This window comes from Anoplolepis gracilipes, chromosome 10 (genome assembly GCF_047496725.1).
Source record: "Anoplolepis gracilipes chromosome 10, ASM4749672v1, whole genome shotgun sequence".
In the NCBI taxonomy this organism is placed as follows: Eukaryota; Metazoa; Arthropoda; class Insecta; order Hymenoptera; family Formicidae; genus Anoplolepis; species Anoplolepis gracilipes.
This window is the reverse complement of record NC_132979.1, coordinates 880386-898782: the sequence shown is the minus strand read 5'-3', so window position 1 is coordinate 898782 and position 18397 is coordinate 880386. Positions and strand designations below refer to the sequence as shown.

The 18397-nt window shown below is 39.2% G+C and overlaps 2 protein-coding genes across 10 annotated transcripts in view; both read left to right on the top strand.

Moving 5' to 3' along the window:
* Positions 1–1603, top strand: part of Ed (hemicentin protein echinoid) — a 201537-nt gene extending 199934 nt beyond the window's left edge. For 3 of the 4 annotated variants that reach the window (XM_072901225.1, XM_072901223.1, XM_072901226.1), the window contains 4 exons: positions 273–441; positions 569–747; positions 877–1149; positions 1449–1603. In XM_072901225.1, the coding sequence (XP_072757326.1) occupies positions 273–441; positions 569–747; positions 877–1149; positions 1449–1603 (776 nt within the window). The remainder of the gene's footprint in view (positions 1–272; positions 442–568; positions 748–876; positions 1150–1448) is intronic. The other variant, XM_072901224.1, reaches the window with a different exon arrangement.
* A 5780-nt stretch (positions 1604–7383) lies between these two features.
* LOC140669944 (uncharacterized) lies at positions 7384–17843 on the top strand. 6 transcript variants are annotated; one of them, XM_072900188.1, is made up of 11 exons: positions 7384–7630; positions 9644–10199; positions 10515–10959; positions 11249–11458; positions 12864–12934; positions 13017–14313; positions 14453–14571; positions 14683–14970; positions 15111–15648; positions 15873–16126; positions 16196–17843. In XM_072900188.1, the coding sequence occupies exons 1-11, from the start codon at positions 7497–7499 to the stop codon at positions 16295–16297; spliced, it is 4014 nt and encodes a 1337-aa protein (XP_072756289.1). In that variant the 5' UTR covers positions 7384–7496; the 3' UTR covers positions 16298–17843. The 6 variants fall into 6 exon arrangements, with proteins under 6 accessions (XP_072756289.1, XP_072756288.1, XP_072756290.1 ...); XM_072900187.1 differs by having other exon boundaries at positions 7386–7630; positions 16210–17842; XM_072900189.1 differs by having other exon boundaries at positions 7386–8755; positions 9691–10199; positions 16210–17842.
* Positions 17844–18397: the final 554 nt, after the last annotated feature.

Genomic DNA, 18397 nt, shown 5'->3' with positions numbered 1-18397 from the left:
GGAATTCAAGTAATAATGTTAAATATTTTTTGCGTTTGAGAAAATCTTCGTACGTGCTAGAATTTAGAAAAAAAAAAACACGAAATGTTTTACTGATAAAAAAATTTAATTTTAATACTCTAAATAAATATTTTTCCATTAATTATTTATTTATTTTTTGTAATTCTAAATAATAATGTGTGATATTTTATAAGTTGAAACAAATTAATTTTAGTGATTGTACTTTTGTAACGATTTTCTTGACTTGGTAATTTTCTTATTCTTTCTCGCAGTAGGACCGTCCTACATCGCGCAAGCCGGTGCTCTTGCAACGCCAACTTTAATCGCACTGATAGTAAGCGGAGCAGTTTTTCTACTCTTCGCAGCATTGCTGCTGCTCTTCTGCCGGTGCCGACGAAAACACGCGACCAAGGCGAAAGATTACGAAATGGACTCGAACGCGTAAGTTTTCATCTCGCTATGAACAAAGCATTACTAGACAGCATAAGCTAAACGACGCGACGTGTGTTGCTGCTTCGCATGACTTGAATAAAAGAAGACAGTTCACATCTGTTCTTTATTTTTGCAGCGTTCGCCCGAGTCTCGTGGCAGGTAATGGCCAACAAACGCAACCACCACCTCCCTACTATGCCGAGAATAAAGCGTTGGAGCATAGTTTGGATCATGCTTTGGCTCTGGAAGACTCAAAGACTCCTGCTTACTCGCAGTCGGGATATGGTTATCATCAACCTAATCATAACATCAATGGTAAATGTGATAGATATAAAGAAAAAGGGTTTTTCTCTTAAACGATTACGTGGGTTACAACTCGGTGAATATTTCTGAAAAATACCTAGAGAATACGCGTTATATGATCTTTTTCCGATTTTTTTACAGGAGTGAATATGGGGTACATGGATAACAGTTATTCAAATTCCAACAACGGCGGTTCCGTGAATTCGCAGGATTCCATATGGCAGATGAAGTCGGCCGCGGCGAACGGCGTTAATCAGCCCTACGATCTTGCCGGATATGGTACTACGGAATCCGATTACCCCACGCATCCTCATTATCTCCCGCAACGGGAGAATTACAGAGAGAGCCATAATTTGAGCCGACAGCAGTTCTGTTCGGAACCCTTTGCCACCGTCAAGTCTCAGAAACACGTTGGTCAGTATTAGCCTTACGATCGTTTCACGTGACTTCCCTCGTCCAGTGTTAGCTTCTAATGACAGTCCCTATATTACCGGTGTGCGTGTCGGGCTGCAGCGTTATAGATTATATCGTATGTTACATCGATCTTCCATGGCTACACTACATTGCTTAGCGATACCTTCTCCAATCTCGGAGAGGCTTGTTTCAAGCCCTTCCGCTTCCCCCTTTTCATCTTCGTCCTTTTCCCTCACCGCCAACTTTCGTAGTCTTACAATTTCGTTCCTTTTCATATTAATTTGCTCCATCTTCGACAGATTCACCTTACGATGTGTCGGGACTGCCGTATCAAGAGAATTATGACGAGGATACGAAGCCGCCACAACAGGTCAGCCTCTCGTATGACGAGAGTCTGGAGTCGGGCTACTCCACGCCAAACAGGCGTAGAATTATCCGGGAGATAATCGTTTGAGACCTGCCTACCGGCTCACGAGCCGGAAATACGCGTACCACTTGGCTATAGCAGCAGGCCCCTTGCCATACGGTGACGCAGCATCATCCGCACCTCTATCATCGTCATCGTCATCGTATGGAGATAGTCCTTGAGAATCCTTCCGTATCGCCGTCGTCGAGGACAACTGCCGCGCCGTCGATCGCTACGTCGACCACGACAGCGACATCGCAACTGGGTCTTCCGATGCGTTCGTCGCATCATTTTCCGCAACGCGCGGCTTATGCAGGCGACACGACTTTATTACTGCCCGCGGAGAATTACTACGCGAGGAGTCGGCACGGACTGACGTCGTATAGCGATCTGGACGACGTGCCGGCGCCAGTGATGGTCCGACGAGTCGACAAGTCTGGATTACTGGAGATCGCGGAGACGGATCCCGTGACATGTCCGCGTCCTTGCGTGCTCACCGGTGCGGAGGACGTCGCCGCACGTACCGTGCCATTTCGAGTCGATCGTTCGGGGCTGTTGGAAGCGGTTCCCGAAGCTGTCGATCAGTTGGAAGAGCACTATAATAACGATAGTGCAACAACAACCAAGATGCTCGACGAAGCTACGTCTTTACCTCGAGGAGAAACGTTAAAAGTGGATGCTGACGTGAATCCTCGCGTGTTCGAGGGAGATTGCCTACTTGAACGGCCATCTTCCTTAGAGGGTCAAGCCTGTCCGGACGAAATCGACACGAAGAGCCGTACGGCGGATATCAAGGCGCTAACTGCAATTCGACTCGACGCTTCCAAAGCCACGGAGAGGCTATCGCACTTGCCGTTCTCACCCGGTCCTTCTCTGCGCTTTCCTTTTCGGAACGATCCTTTGAGAACATCTCCGCTGACAGGCCGTTGCGCGGACTCGCGTAATCAAAAGTCCCCAGAATTTGCCGCGAAGTGTACTTCCGCTTCCAGAAAACTCGCCAACTCATCACAGAGTCCGCGAGAACGATTGCAAGTAGGATGTTCCAAGGACAACGACGATCCAGCTCGATCGATCGTTTTGGAGAAGCCAGCCGTTGACGCGAGCGAAATGTGCCGTAAATCGCTACTCGCGAAAGGAAGCGCGGAGCAGCAGGATGATCCACCGGGAGAGGAGAGAGCCGAGGCGGAAGGATGCGAACATACCATTGTGGAGAGTCTCGAAGAGGACGAGGTATCGTTCAAAGGGTCCAACAAACTTCTCGACAACGACAATGTCCAGACGCTCAGAGTGATTATTCTGTCGGAACAATTGTGAAAGTGATTATGTAAAAGAATCGAATGCAATAATTATAGACGATGATATCGTTATGCGTGTGTGCCGGGAATGAAAAGATATCAAAATGATGCGGTCCCCCGAGAGAAATTATCAACTGTCGACAATGAGGGCGATGTTCTTGCGCGAAATATCGCCCTTGCTTGTCCGTTTAATTTATCGACGTTTGTTAACAAGTCTATATGATCAAAAAACTTTTTTAAGAAATTTCATTAAAATTTTATTTAAAATTTATGTATTTTTGTTGAATATTAATCGTACTTTTAAACATACTTGGAGAAATCAAATTTTATCACACATAGATCGTAAAATATGCAGCCTTGTCTAATCTTAAGCCGTTTGAGACTGATTAATTATTATTATTATTAACACTTTAAATCCGGCACTTGTATTCATATTTAATAATGCTATCGATCTTGAAATAACTGCCATTCCGGATTTAATGCGTTAATTAATTGTTAATGTAATCAATCAGTCTGAACATCCGAGAACACAACGAAATTTTTCTATGCATTTGTAGCGTTACTCTGTTGAGTTTGCTGCGATGATATTTTGTGTGCATTCATTTCATTGCATTTCGTATTTTCCGCGCAATTGCATTTTCTTCTATCACAAGCGAATCTGTAGGGGACCTGTGTGATACTCCTAAGACTGTGTGTTCACAAGCGATGTTCACGTGTTGTTGCAATGTTAAAATACTAGGACACTTCAATTTCCGGCCGCTCGCGTGTGAGAAAGGATGCTGTATAAACGGACGAAAATGTTTCAAGATTGACAGAGGGACAGATCGGTCGAGTCCCTCGAACCAAAAGTTGTACGATTACGATGACGATATACGGCATTCGATGCATTTTATACTTTTATATATATATATATATATATGACTATGGGTGACGCCGTCTCTTCGAATGACATGCGATCGCGATCTTCTCGCGATCGAGAAGATATTATATATATATTATATATGTATATCGACCGAGGAGCGATTAACGCCGCCGGTTTTGTAAGTACGTACTAGACATAATGTTTATAAGTTAGAGATGTATTCTTCTTTTTTTTTCGCGGAGAATAGTTTTTTGTGACGATTGTCGGGCTGAAATGAGCGAGACGATAATTTCAAATGTCATCTGCCTCGTGACGAGAACTCGGACAATTCGAGTGCTCGAGAAATGTCTAAGGCACATTTTCTTTCAAATGTTCCTTGGACATGTCTTTTGGATTATTGTACGGGGCGCATTGAATATTTAACACATACAGCTGTACATATTTTCAAGTAAATTTCCTAAGGTACTTAACAACGTAAAAGAGTCTGCGATGATGTTGTTAGATGCGAAGATACAAGTAATTCATAATCGCAAAGAGAACATGCGATGAAACTTGGGAAGAGTTTCCCAAAAACGAAAGCGACAACGAACTTCGCTGTTTCAGCCTGAATATATTTCGGACTAACGGTAGATGTTAAATGTATAGATACTCCCTTTTCTTTACATTCGTGCGAATATTCTACGCGTCACTCCGTTTTATAGTTGTATGCGACGTGTAGAGATTACGTACTTTTTCTTGTTGAATTTTAATCTCCATTTTATTATTATTTTTTTTTCTTTTTTAATTTTGTATCATCGACCGGAGGACGATCGACGAGCAAAGTGTGTTGTCTTTCTCGCGACAAACGTGAAAATATAATTGGACAGAATACAAAGTTAGATTGTGAGAGTCTATACATTATTTTCACGTAATAATATGTTTGGATAAAGAAATTTTCTAGAGACAAAAAAATCATCTTTTTCACATCTAATTAAAATAAAATCTGTTGTTTTACGTATATATGTATAAAATATATATTTTCACTCTGCGGGAATAGAAACACCTTTGTCCGTACCGTTCGTTCGCGCATCATTTGTTGATCTCATTTGTTCGTAATGCAATCTTGGAGACATCGTGATCGCATCTCGTTGCGATTGCACGTTTGGCCATTAGTCTCGTGTACCACGACGTATAGGACGCGATTAGAAACACAAATACTTTTTAAGTGTATTCCACCGAAACGATGTCGTGTTGCACGTACAACGCGATCGTAACGAGTCTTGTTGGACGTAATATAATCTCCTTCGCTGATTACTTTGCTAATGAAATAGGACTGTATGTATCAAGCATGACGTCGGTCAAGTTATTTACTGTGTTGGCCAACAGGCATATTTTTTTTTTTTTTTTTTTTTTTTTTCACTTTTTGTCTCCATCTTTTTTTCTCTTTTTGATGCATTTTTTACAAACGTAAATTCGTTTTACCAACGCTAATATGCTGTCCAATATTGAAATATTTTCCGTTTTATATGCAAAAATATTTTATCTCTCGCACGTTCGGTCTCTTTTTCTACATCGAATTGCATTTTACCAATTACATACGTCATCTCTTTCCATTTTATCCTTTGCCTATTCTCGGTTTATCTGATTCGGTCTCGTGTATTCACATTATTGTGTCTCTTTTATTTATTAGACTTACATGCATATTTCTTTTACATCCTCACACTATATTACGTTCTTTATCGATGACGCTAACTTTCTGGTGCAGGGTAATTTATCGATGACCGATGTACGAAAACTGATGAGAATCTCCTACTTCCATGTCTTTCATAGAACGAAAGTTGAACGTTAACGTTAGTGACAAGTGTTGCAAACGTGTACTGCGTCTTGAAACGCGGATATTCGAAATCAACACAGTGAGAGAGAGAGGGAGAGCGAGAGAGAGAGAGAGAGAGAGAGAGAGAGAGTGAGTCCACCGGCACAATTACTTAAGGGACGCGAATACATTCTTGTACAGTTGTATTCCTGTGAGAGAGACAACGTAAATTCTATAGCCGCGATATACGAGGAGAAGGACGGGTTGCAGAAAGATAAACGCGGAGGCGGGACAGGCGAAAAGAACCGAAGAGAAAATGTAGTCGACATATTTTTGCACACAACGAAATCGTAGAGGATACATGTACGTTAAACACGCGTATATACTATGTAGGGTTAATAAATTCCAAGAACGCCAACAAGACCGTGTCCGATCGATTTTCGCTACCTTACGCGCGAAGAGAATGAGAATTACGCTGCGGTTTTGTACATAATACATAGCGAAGAGAAAGAGTATATATATATATATATATATATATATATATATATATATATATGTATATATATATATATATATATGTGCATGATGTGTGAATGTATGGGTCATGTATGCTGTGGGAAAAAGGGAAAATGTTATGTTTTAAGGACGTAATTGTAACAAAGACGAGCAGTTAAGTTGTAGAATTTTCTCGAGTAACGTCGCTCGCCGAAGTAGAGATGTAAATACAAGAATGAACGTTTCTCTGAACCATTAAATATATAAATATATATAGCGCAATCCTTCCCTCTAATGTGTATATGTATGTATGTACGTACGTATGTATGTATGTATGTATGTATGTGTGCGTACGTGTGAACGAGAGTTACGGATCGGTTTATCTCGCTAAAAGTCGTCCATCACTCTACGAATATATGTTTAAAGCGTATGCGTCGCGAACAATGGAATCTCGTGCGGAAGCGAATGCCTACGAGCATCGGATGCTAGGATAATAGAATATTGGATCCCCCACCGAGGGTCTTCGTCGGGCTTTCGCCGATCGACCTGGTTCATTTTTTTTTCTTTTTTTTCGCGAAAAATCGCCGAACTCTCGCGCGTGACGATCCGATACGCACCGCGTGCCGCGCATGCTTGCGTGTGCGTGGCCGCTCGCAATATTAATTAATTAGCGCTCCCGCGCGCGCGCGCACGTGTGCGTGCACGCGTTGCACACACATCCACGAAAAAAAAATTCGTATATTAATTATTATTATCCATTATAGTTATGACATAGTATAATGAATTATTATTTGTACAAATTTTATGTTGCAATATATAAAAATAAACGATGAAGCGACGATCTCTTTTGTCCTTGCTCCCATTGATCTTTTTCGCTTCCTTGTTTATAGCTCTATATTGGTCTTTGCCAAAATTACAGTAAAATAATTTTTTCCTAAAGTTCTTTTGATTATATAATTATTTACATGTATTTCCTGTTTTTATTATTTATGGAATAAAAGCAAGAGACGAGAAATATATGTAATAGTTATATAATTATACTATATATTAATTATAATTATTAGTATTATATATATATATATATATATATATATATTGTATATATACAATATATTAGTTATGTATGACATACTAATTTATCGACATTTGTGAATTTTTAATTATAATCTTTATAACATTTTAAGCATCTTTTGATTATTTGAAGCAAAAGCCGGGAGCGTGATTTATGAAAACTTGAATCCCGGAATCCCGCGTGTAATTTATATCACAAACTATCGAGAATCGATCTCTCTCGCACGTTTGTTGACGTCGACATCGAGACATCGAGACTTGGAGGCCTCGATGGTACGAGTTTGCGCGGTCGGTTGAGCTTTCTCCCACTTATGTACGTGCTCGATAAAACGCTCGAGAGCTTTTTACCGTGTACGATATTTGTGTTTTCCTCGCGGAAACCGTGGCGATATTTTACCTTGTGACGCGAATCGGTCGGTGAAAAAAATGCGCGGACAACTGTATCGCCGAAAGCAATCGATAATGCTCGGCGAGACGCGAGTCCTTTTCAGTGGCACGCGCGTACCGCACGATGTAACGTGTAATATGTTGCCGGTGCTGTCGAAATGCGAGAGAATCAGGTAAGAGAGGGTTTAATACGCCTGCACGAGGTACAGATGCTTTTCTATCACATCACGTCACTTTACATGCCACGTTTCCGACGCGTTACGAAATAATAGGCTCCAAAGCGCATGATCCCTGACCGTTTGTGTTCGTGTAATCTCCTCGAAATTCTGACGGTGATTCTAATTCATTATGACCGTAATAATGTTACACGGCTAATGTTATGTCATAACTCATCGAGCCTTATTCTCGCGTTCTCAGTCAAATCGCGAACATTTATCGATTATAAATAATAGTTGTGAAGACTCGACTGTTAAATATCTCTCTCCCTTTCTCTTCAAAAAAATATTTATATTATTTAAATTTTTATGCCTACAATAATCAAATTCTTACATTTTGCTTTGACAAGTGTAGAATGAAATTTAAAAAAAGTTGTAATTTTTATAATAAATTATAATAAATATTGATACGAGATTTATTAACAATAAGATATAAAAGAATTGACTAATTTTTAATGTAATTTGATAAAATCGCTGCATAATAATTTTTGACGGAAATTACTTATGTTTATTTTATTATATCGAGGAACATGTCTGTGATGTTGCTTGCCCTTGAGGTACCCCTCAAGATTGATTTTCCGCGGTACAATGAAAGGTAACAGGCACCGGCATTCTAGTCGCGTGACCGACGTCACCACGTGTATCGTTAAATTGGTGCTCCAAATTCTTGACCGTTCGCGGTCAAAAATACTCTATGTGAAAAAAAAATTGTGTCAATATTCTGTGCTACTCATTTATATCCTATGGGGTGCCAATAATACGTGATCGACGGATGAAAGACGAGTGTTATTTCGAGACATACAATAACAACAGAGAACCGAGAGGAATATGCAACAGGCATGACAATATCATGCTTGTCAACTATGACGAATGCCGTTTCGAAGAAAATACCGATGATATACCAGTGTTTAATTGTAATCTAAACGTGAAATCGTACCATTTTGCGATGAATTTACGACGCATTTCCGCGTTGTGTTAAAAAATTTAAGCTCTCGTTTCTTCATGCTTGTTATGAGTGTCCAAAAATGTCTGGAATCCAGCCATATTCTACAGTTCAAACTTCTATGCATCACGTATCGAAATGTAAGCAATAGTTTTTTTTGTTTTGTCCCCTACAGAAACATGTTCAGTGTTTATAATATTAGTTTTAAAATATTTGATTTTATTAGTGGATATATTATATAATTACACATTTTACATTTCTTTGATTTTTGGTAATTTTAAAAATATCATTAAATTTATGCAATTAAAATTTATTGTTTCTAGACGAGAGAAAAATTATCACGACATTCCACGTGTCAAGATTTTCACTTTTATTTTTTTCTCCCATGGAAAAATTACTGACCAACCTTTGAGATAATAATAGTCGCCAATGACACCAACGTGCCCTAGTAATAACAAATCGATGCTCCCCGTATATGGAAATATTCAATCAATGTTCAGACGATAGCATTGTTTAGTTATCGTGTGACATAAGGTTATTAATATTGGATCTGTCAATATCTGATTACGTAACGATATCTAAGAAGTATCAAGTTAATCAGTTATCAAGATAATTTATAGTCAATTATTATATTCTCAACTGGTATCTATTTATATTTTCTTCCTTGTGCCCTTTTGCGGCGTGAATACAGATTAAATAATGATTTAAAATCCACGCAATTGTCAGAGATGTGATAATCTAATTTTGTATTTTAATTAATTAATACGCAAAGATCATATTAATATCAACAAGAAGTAGATTGCCACATTTAAGAATTAAAACTTAAATAATCTGGATTAATTATCCAATTACACGCTAATTAATTCCTTGGTTTTCTGTTTTTAACGAATTAAATTCCAATCAACCTTATTCAATATTTATATAAACGATTTTACCTGCAGTGTAAACGTATATAATTGATGAGTTAATCAAAGCGTTTTAAGTTAATGTTGATGCAAGTGTTTTAAAATATCCGGTTGCATTACGAGTCGTCGAGTTGATCAGGATGACTCGGCACCGGTGTTTGCTTTCGCAGCGGCCAGCACGCGGCGAGAGTGTCGGAGCGACGACGACGACGACGACGATGACGACGACGGCGACGCCGTGATCGTGGATACCGCAGCTCTCGATTATCGACCACGGATGCACGCCTGCCATGGTCAAGGCGCAGCCGCGGCCCAGGCGCGGCCGCCGCGATCAAAGCTATCCGACTACTTCTACCTCTGGGTCAACAACATCCGGCTGCTCTACAGAGGCAACTTAGACGATCTGGCCCCGCAATTATCACCCGAGGCGATGGGCAATCTGCAGAGCGACAGCAAGAAGAAGCAGAAGAAGCGGGAGATCGCGGCGGTGTCGACGCCTACGGGGGAGCTCGAGATCGTCGAGGACCAGAAAAAGGATAAGCGGGACCAGCCGCCCAAGACTCCGGATGAGTGCGACGAAACTGCGCGCGAACCGATCAGGATCAGCTTCGAGAAGGTGCAGACACCGGGGCACACCAAGAGACAGGCACCGCAGCCACCGAAGATCGTGTTATCCAAGGTATAGATGAATGGCATTGTTTTTTTTTCTCTTCGAGTCAACGGAATTATCGATTGGATGAGAAATCTTTTCTGCGGATATTACGTATAATTTGAGACTGCGTGTGTTAAAAAAAAAAAAAAAAAAAAAGAGAGAAACACAAAATAGAAGTTAGTAAAAAGAAAGTAATATAGAGAAACGCAAAATAGAAAACTAAATGTTAGCTTGAATTAAATAGAAAAAAATTTACGACCCGTTACATGCTTATCTTTATTTCAAATCACGGTGTATGTACCATGTTCTCACGGTTTTAATATAGTACCGTCTTATAATTAGGACACGCAAGAAAGTGTAGAACCCGAATGTCGCAAGGATACCGCAGTAGCGCCGAAGCCATGCGTGACAACGACGGAGTCTTTTCACCCGAGCGTCACGACGACGACGGCACCGGCGCAAACCCCGCAGACACCGCAGACCCCGTCAACGCCGCAGACTCAGCTACCACCGTTACTGGTAACCGATTCCTGGCGGTTGGTGAACAAGGGCGTCGTTGTTACGGAAATTTCGACGCCGCCCAGCCAGGAGTCTTCGAGCGACAGCGTCTTCACTGATCCTGGGGAGCTCACCACGAGTCCGGTTATGGCGTCCACGGGGGCACAGGTGACGAAATCGACGATTGAATCAGCTCTGAAGATGATGGACAACAAGGAGGAGAAGAAGACTCCATTTGTAATCTCGAAGCACAAGAAGATCCATTTGTCACCGATGGCTCGTCAAATAAGTGAGTGAATACTTTAGCAATTTTGTAATTTAACATGCGTTACTCATCTTCACAATTTTTACCGAGTGGTTAATCAGCTTTTAAAGAAGTTAAATAAGTCGTTGACGACTTACACAAAGCCTTGAGCGACATTCTGTGTAGGTAAATCTGCGTTGAAATACAAGTATAGTTTGTATGAGTAATATTGTTTAAGAAGAGCTTCTCTAAAGAATCTAATGTGTTGGACCTAAGTCAACATAGCTTACGCCTCTCTGACACTCAATGTCTTAAACGAGCCTATCATTTTCAGGCGTGACGTTGAGCGAGAAGATCACGAAACCAGAAATGAATGCCGGCACTCTTGTACAGAGACGACACAGTGTTTGTGAATCGCCGTTGAACGAAGGTACGGTGTTGAGAAGAGTTGCCAGCTTGACCCTGGATCGTAATAGCGCCAAGAAGAAGAGAATTTCCAAGAGTATCGTTACTCAGAAGACGGATCGTCACAAGCAATTCGAAGGTGAGGATAACGGAGACTGAAATTTCTCTATCGCAATTTCATCTATCTTTTCAAGCAAAATGCTAACAAGATTGTTTCTAAAAAGCTTTTCGAAGAAATCTAGATTTTCCCTTTAATTTCGCTTTAAATACACCTCACTAAAGGGGTATAGTCACGATGATTTCACTGATGATATAAAACACTTTTATAACTACATATGGGTCAGCGCACGGCCTAGAATCTATCTCTCTAGAATGATCGCGAATTTAATGCGAATCTTATCTCGTGACGGAAGAAAAGGCGCGCGATAACGTTATCAAAGGTAAACACACGGCTGCGGGATCTCGTTTCTTTTTTTTTTTTTCCTCTATTAGAGTGACGTAATTTACGAGGTACTCGACAAATCGCAAGGCCGAAGATAGCAGATCATGACCGGTTAATGCATTGACAAGACAATCGTCGTCTTTCATCAGCGTGATCAAAAATGTTTTTAACCGGCCATCAAATAATCATCGTATCACACTGATTGGTGTGACCGAGGTTAAAGCGAATGATATGTATGAATTGAACGTGCTTGTTTGCCGATAAGTCTTATCGATGGGGCGTATGCGGGGTTAGGCTTTAGGATTTGTGTTCGTGCTCACCCATCAACGAGATGTGGCAGTTTCTTACAGAGCATAGAGTGAAATATATCTCTGGGATAAATCGGTGTCATTGAACGAGATGAGGTGTCTGAAAGCGAAATCGAAGAGCGATCGCGAAAAAAACAACGAATAAGCTTTTGCATGTGTATCTAGAATATGTCTCTGATAAAGTGCAGTCGAATTAAAATATCCCAATTTTTTAATCGTATATAATCGAAGAGTGTACATGGCATTAACAATTCAACAGCCTTTTCCGAAAAGTAAGTTTTTTTTTTTCACCCGTGACGTTGCTACTATCTCAATGATGATGGCAGAAAAATTTGGAATTTTAGATATATGTTTTACATATATATATATATATATATATATATATATATATATATATATATATATATATATATGTGTTTATATATCATTTTTATACATAATATTCTAGAAATCTTATTAATAATAAAATGATTAAACGATAAGATACATTTAGAAAAATTTCTTGTCTTTGGAGTGATAAACGAGATAAAAGTTACAAAATGATAAAGAGTTGTTTTGTTCTCAGAACATGCATCATTAATTAGGATTAATGATATGTTTATAGAAGTAAAAGTGTTTAGCTTGTTAATGTAACATCTAATTTCAGATAAAACAATTTTTCATTTGGAAATTGTTTAAAGCTTGCCAAATGAAAAATGTGAAAAGGACGCATCTAGATACAACATTTGCTTTTCTTGTTAGTTTAATAAAAAAAAACTTTTATATAATAATCACGTTATTAATGGATTTTTCAGAAGAAGATCTATCAATATTAAAAAAGATTTCCGCATTATCAGGGAAAAGTGCGAAGAAAACCATCACCGTGGTAAAATCTTGATTTATAAATTCGATAATGATTGACATATCCCTCGTGAGTATTTATTTTTATAACGTTCTGTTTTAATCAGATAGATCGGACAGACACCTGCGTGCTGGCGGATGAGTTTTTTTCAGCTGAAAGTAAATCGTGCCAAACGTACGGTGAACTCTCCATGCCTGAAGATATACATAGATATGAGGAAGAGGTGAAGAAACTGAGAGATGAGATTAAACGACTGCGCGAGATATCTGTAAACCGACAGACAAGTACTAAAGGCCAGTCTACTCAAACGTCACCGAGAAGCTCGTCACCTGTCGATAAAAGTGTTGCAGAAATAAACAATTTCAACAGAGACTCATCAATCAGAAATGATCCCGTTGCTGATCTCGAGGCAACCAAGATGATTCGCGTGCTTTCCCCTGGATCGATCGACAAGGTCGCGAATCGATCGTGCTTATCTCATCGGGTAAACACGTCAAATGAAGACCTGATGCAGTATCCAATACCGCCACCTCCACCACTACCGGAGTCATTCTCCCAGAGCAGATGTACATCTGCCTCGACGATATCAACGACGTCGCTGCAGTCCTTTATCCCGCCACCTCCACCGCCACCGTCCCCGCACGTGCTCGCGACCGAGTCGCTGCGAGGTAGCGAGAAGACGGTTTCGTCGTCTTCGGCACTGACGAAACTAACGGATATCTCAAGGATACCATCACCACCACCTCCGCCTATGCCATCGCAAAGTATCATCAGTACGTTTCCACCTGCACCTCCTCCGCCACCTCCGCCCCCGTCTACGCCGATGTCGGGTATGACGAGCACGATACCTCTTCCTCCGCCGCCGCCTATGCAAACGATCATAAACGCGATACCTCCCCCGTCACCTCTACAAAACGCGGTACCGCCGGCACCACCTCCGCCCGCGCCTCCGTCCATGCCAGTGCAGAGAGTTGAGAGTGATATATCTGTTCCACCACCACCACCACCACCACCACCACCACCGCCACCACCTATGCCTCTTCAGGGTATTACGTGTGAAATATCCGCATCTATGAAGAGCACCATGTGCGGGATACCTCCGCCGCCGCCGCCGCCGCCCACGCCGATGATAAACACGTGCGGGGCATCGCCACCGCCGCCCCCCCCGCCGCCGCCGTTACCTGGAATGCAGAGTTCTGCGAATGGTCCCCCGCCTCCAGCGCCTCCACTCCCGGGGATGCCGACCTTGGACGGTATACCTCCTCCGCCACCGCCTCCAATCGGAGGATCGGGTGCAGGTCCTCCACCACCGCCGCCTATGACACCTTCGGCACTTTCGGGGACAGGACCCAGTCCTTTACCCGCTCCACCTGTCGGAGGATGGAATCCGCCCAGCAGAGCCAGTAGGTATCAAAATGACCAAAGTACAGAGTACTCTCGATTCTTCTTGTTAGCTTTAAATAATCGAGAGTACGCTGTACAATCCTTCCGCCGCGGGATTCCGGTATTTGCATCGCGTAACACAGTGTTTCGCTTTTATAGTTATGAGAAAACAACCTTTAAATCCTGATGTGCCAATGAAACCGCTTTACTGGACGAGAATTATAGTGCCAGTTACTGCGGCTAGTCAAACTACCGCTGCTGCAGAATCGCCAACCCAGGTAAATAACGATCAGGGATTATATAAATGCGGCAAAAAAATTAGTCGATATAAGTATAGTGATCTTTTTAAATGCTTTTTAAATGTGTTTTATTTCTACTGTCTTATCTAGGTGCCTTTGTGGTTAGAACTTGCGGAGGAAAAGAGTATAAACATGAAAGAGTTTGCCGATTTATTTTCGCGGCAGGTGAGACAAAAAAATCCGACCAAAAAGAGCGAGGAAACTTTAAATAAAAGCTCCAAGATTCAGCCGGCGAAAATATTGGATCCGAAACGTTCGAAGATGGTGGGAATTCTCGAGAAGAGTCTACACATTGATTTTAGCGAGATTGAGAACGCAGCTTATAATTTAGATACGAGTGTGATCAGTTTGGAGACGCTGCAACAGATCTACGAAATCGTGAGTACAACAAACAGTTTAAAAGTCTAAATACACAATTCAGCGTATGTAATTAATTTTTTTCTTTAATTTTAAATATAATAATAAATATTCGCTACAAATTTATAAACGTCTATTCTTTGATATTTCTCAACTTGTAGAAACCTACGGAGAAGGAAATAGCAGAGATCGCTGCTCACGAAGCAGAGTTTCCGGATATTCCTATCGATCAACCGGAATTATTTCTCAAACGGTTATCCGGGATAAAGCACTTCTCCGAAAGAATAACCTGCCTGATGCTTCAGTCGGAATTCCAAGACGCCATCTTGGCGGTCTCGTATAAATTGAATAACGTACGAACTACCTGTGACTTTTTGGTGCAGTCTGAATCTTTGAAAAAAGTTATAGCCATCATATTGACGCTGGGCAATTATATGAACGGTGGAAATATGATGCGAGGCCAGGCTGACGGCTTCGGCCTGGAGATCCTTGGCAAATTAAAAGACGTCAAGTCCAATGTATCCGGGGTCACTCTGTTGCATTACGTTGTCAATGCGAAGCTGTCTCAGGAAAAAGAGCACAATTTTGACGAGCCGTTACCTCTACCTGTGCCTGAACCGGCTGACGTCGAGGCCGCATCCACAATCAAGTTTGATGATATTGCCAAGGAACTCGACAGATTGGAAAAAGAATTGCAAAGTAAGTGATGTCAATGATATTACGCCGCTTAACAATTTTTGACTGATATAATCTATGAACTTTTACTGTTTTCTTTTTAATATGTTTTTTATAGAATTAATATTTTCAGACATCTCACAAAATTTCTAAAATACATATATGATTTACATTCATTTCATGCAGGTATGAAATAACGTATACAAATACGTGAAAATACTAATATAAGTGAAATTAATTTGTTTTAGTATGCGTACAAAAGTGTAACACTGTCGTGGAAGCTGATCCAACTATGTCCAAGGTATTCAAGGAAAAAGTAGACTCGTTCGTGGCGAGGGCAAGTATCGAATTGGCAAATGAAAAAGAAGAATTACTGGAAGCTAAAAACAGATTCAAGGCCGTAATGCGATTTTATCAGTTCATCCCCAAAGGCGCCACACTGGAGACCGCGGAACCTTACGATTTCTTCAACCTATGGCTTGGTTTTTGTCGGGATTTTAAGGTAAACTTTGCAGCGTTCGCGAAAAAAAAAAAAAAAAAAAAAAATACGCAAGTAAATTAATTATGACAGATCGCGTTTTACAGGATATCTGGAAAAAGGAGCAACAGCGAATACGAAAAGAACGGATGGAGGAGGCTCGCAAAAAGCTTGAAAATAAATCCGATGTCGTGAGAGTAAAATTAAATCCTCATGGACTAAAGGCGCGACTACAAAAACTGGCGAGTAAGAAACAAGTTCAAAGATAGTCTTATCGGAATACGCGGAAATTGATACCAATTTCAAATTTGGAATTTCTCCGTCGACGATTTGTACATTATTATACTCGCCAAATTACGAGTTTCACAAATAATCTTCTTGCAATTAACATAGCGGCCTCCAAAAATTTAATTGTATATTAATTTTTTATTTATATTGGGTGTTTTGTTATTTTTGAGGCGAATCGAAATTTTGTTTTCAGGACTACAAATTTTATTTTCAAAGCGAAATTTAGAATTGCTTTGCGCAAAATTATTAGCTATGCGCAAATTATTAGTTTCAAAAAAATTTATTTTGCTTATAAACATTTATTAGAAATGTGCGTTTAGAATTGCGATATATTAAGAGCGATTTTTTAGAGGCAAATCTTTAATTGCTCAAAATTAATAGGGTAATTTTTGATTAAATTCAAATTAATTTTTATACAAAAGTATACATATTAAATACATAAAATTAGAAGTAAAGTTAAATAAGGATCGGAATATTATAAATAAATTAAAGAAATAGCGAGCTAATAAGAGTTAAGTATAAGGTCTTGAACACGAGAGAAATAAATAAATAAATTCCAAAAATTGTAATTGATAAGTTTTTGATGTTACTTTTGCATTCTTTTCTTTAATAATGTGCATCATAATATGTACTATCTCTAACGGTAGGAACCGAAAAGGGGCTCATCTATTATCTACGTTCATGTAAGATTGTAGAAGTATTATACGATTTAATTTATTGATTACATCTAATTGCTAAATATGGCTCGAACTGGAATCGAAATGTCTAGTTAATAAACTTATCAATTATAATATTTTAAATTTATTTATTTATATTTCTTGCGTTCAAGACCGTACGCTACTAGCGTATTAGCCCGCTAACGTATTAGCAACGAAATGCGATCACTTGCAATCCAGATATGGATTGTTAATCGTAAAAATATCCTTAAATAATCAATCGATGAAGTTTAATCTATGATACGTAAATTATAGCTATTACAGACTGAAATGTTACCTAATGAACCTAACCGTACGCTAAATTTAAGGTACTTTTCGGTAAAGAGATAATTTCTTGGAATTTATTAATCATTAATATTGAACATAATTAATAATCTGACAACAGCTTTACGGGTATCACTTACGGACACGTTTCAATCTCTATATTATTCTGAGCGCTTTAGCAAATGCACATTATTGATAATTAGATTTTTTTTAATATAGAAGAAAATTGTGGATAAAATCCATTTTGTTAACTGCACTTTCTTGCATTATTTGCATTTAATACAAAGTACGCAAGCTTGAAAAAAAAAGATTGTGAGAAGTTCTAAGAAAAAGCAATTAAAGAGAACACGTCTATAGATGTTATAAACGTGATGATTTGGAAGAGAGAAGCTTGTGCCTCTTTAGAATATGCACTTATTACAAAATTTCTTTATTCTAATTGTAAGCCAGAGATTTCAAGAAAATCGTAATATGATTGCTCGTGATATTTGTCATTAAGTCATTATTTATTTATTTATTTATTTATTTATGTATGTATGTTAATTCATACTAGATTGTCATTATACAACAAATAATAATGTAAATAGAACGTTAATTGTATGAGATTTTTTAAAAAGGAAAACGAAAAGGATGTATTATATCCTTTTGCCTAGTATAAAAATAATGTTAATGTTAATATCTCGATATTTATAATATTTATCGTATCGCCTAATTATGTAAAAGTGTTATCAAAGGAAATGAATTTAAAAAGATCGAGTTATATTATTATTTTTGAAATTTTAAAATATATAAAAAATATAGTAAGAATAAGTAACCACATTAGATATAAAATAATGAGAGAGTCTTACCATTATACAGACTATTAATATCTACTTTATATAATTCTTCCTCTGCCTTTTTATATTCTTAAACACCCAACACATGTAAACGATAATTTAACAATTTATGTTATTTTGTGCATCCAAAAATATAATTCTTTCTTTATTACGAAGAATGCGTTTTTGTTTGCCGGAATTAAAAAAAGAAA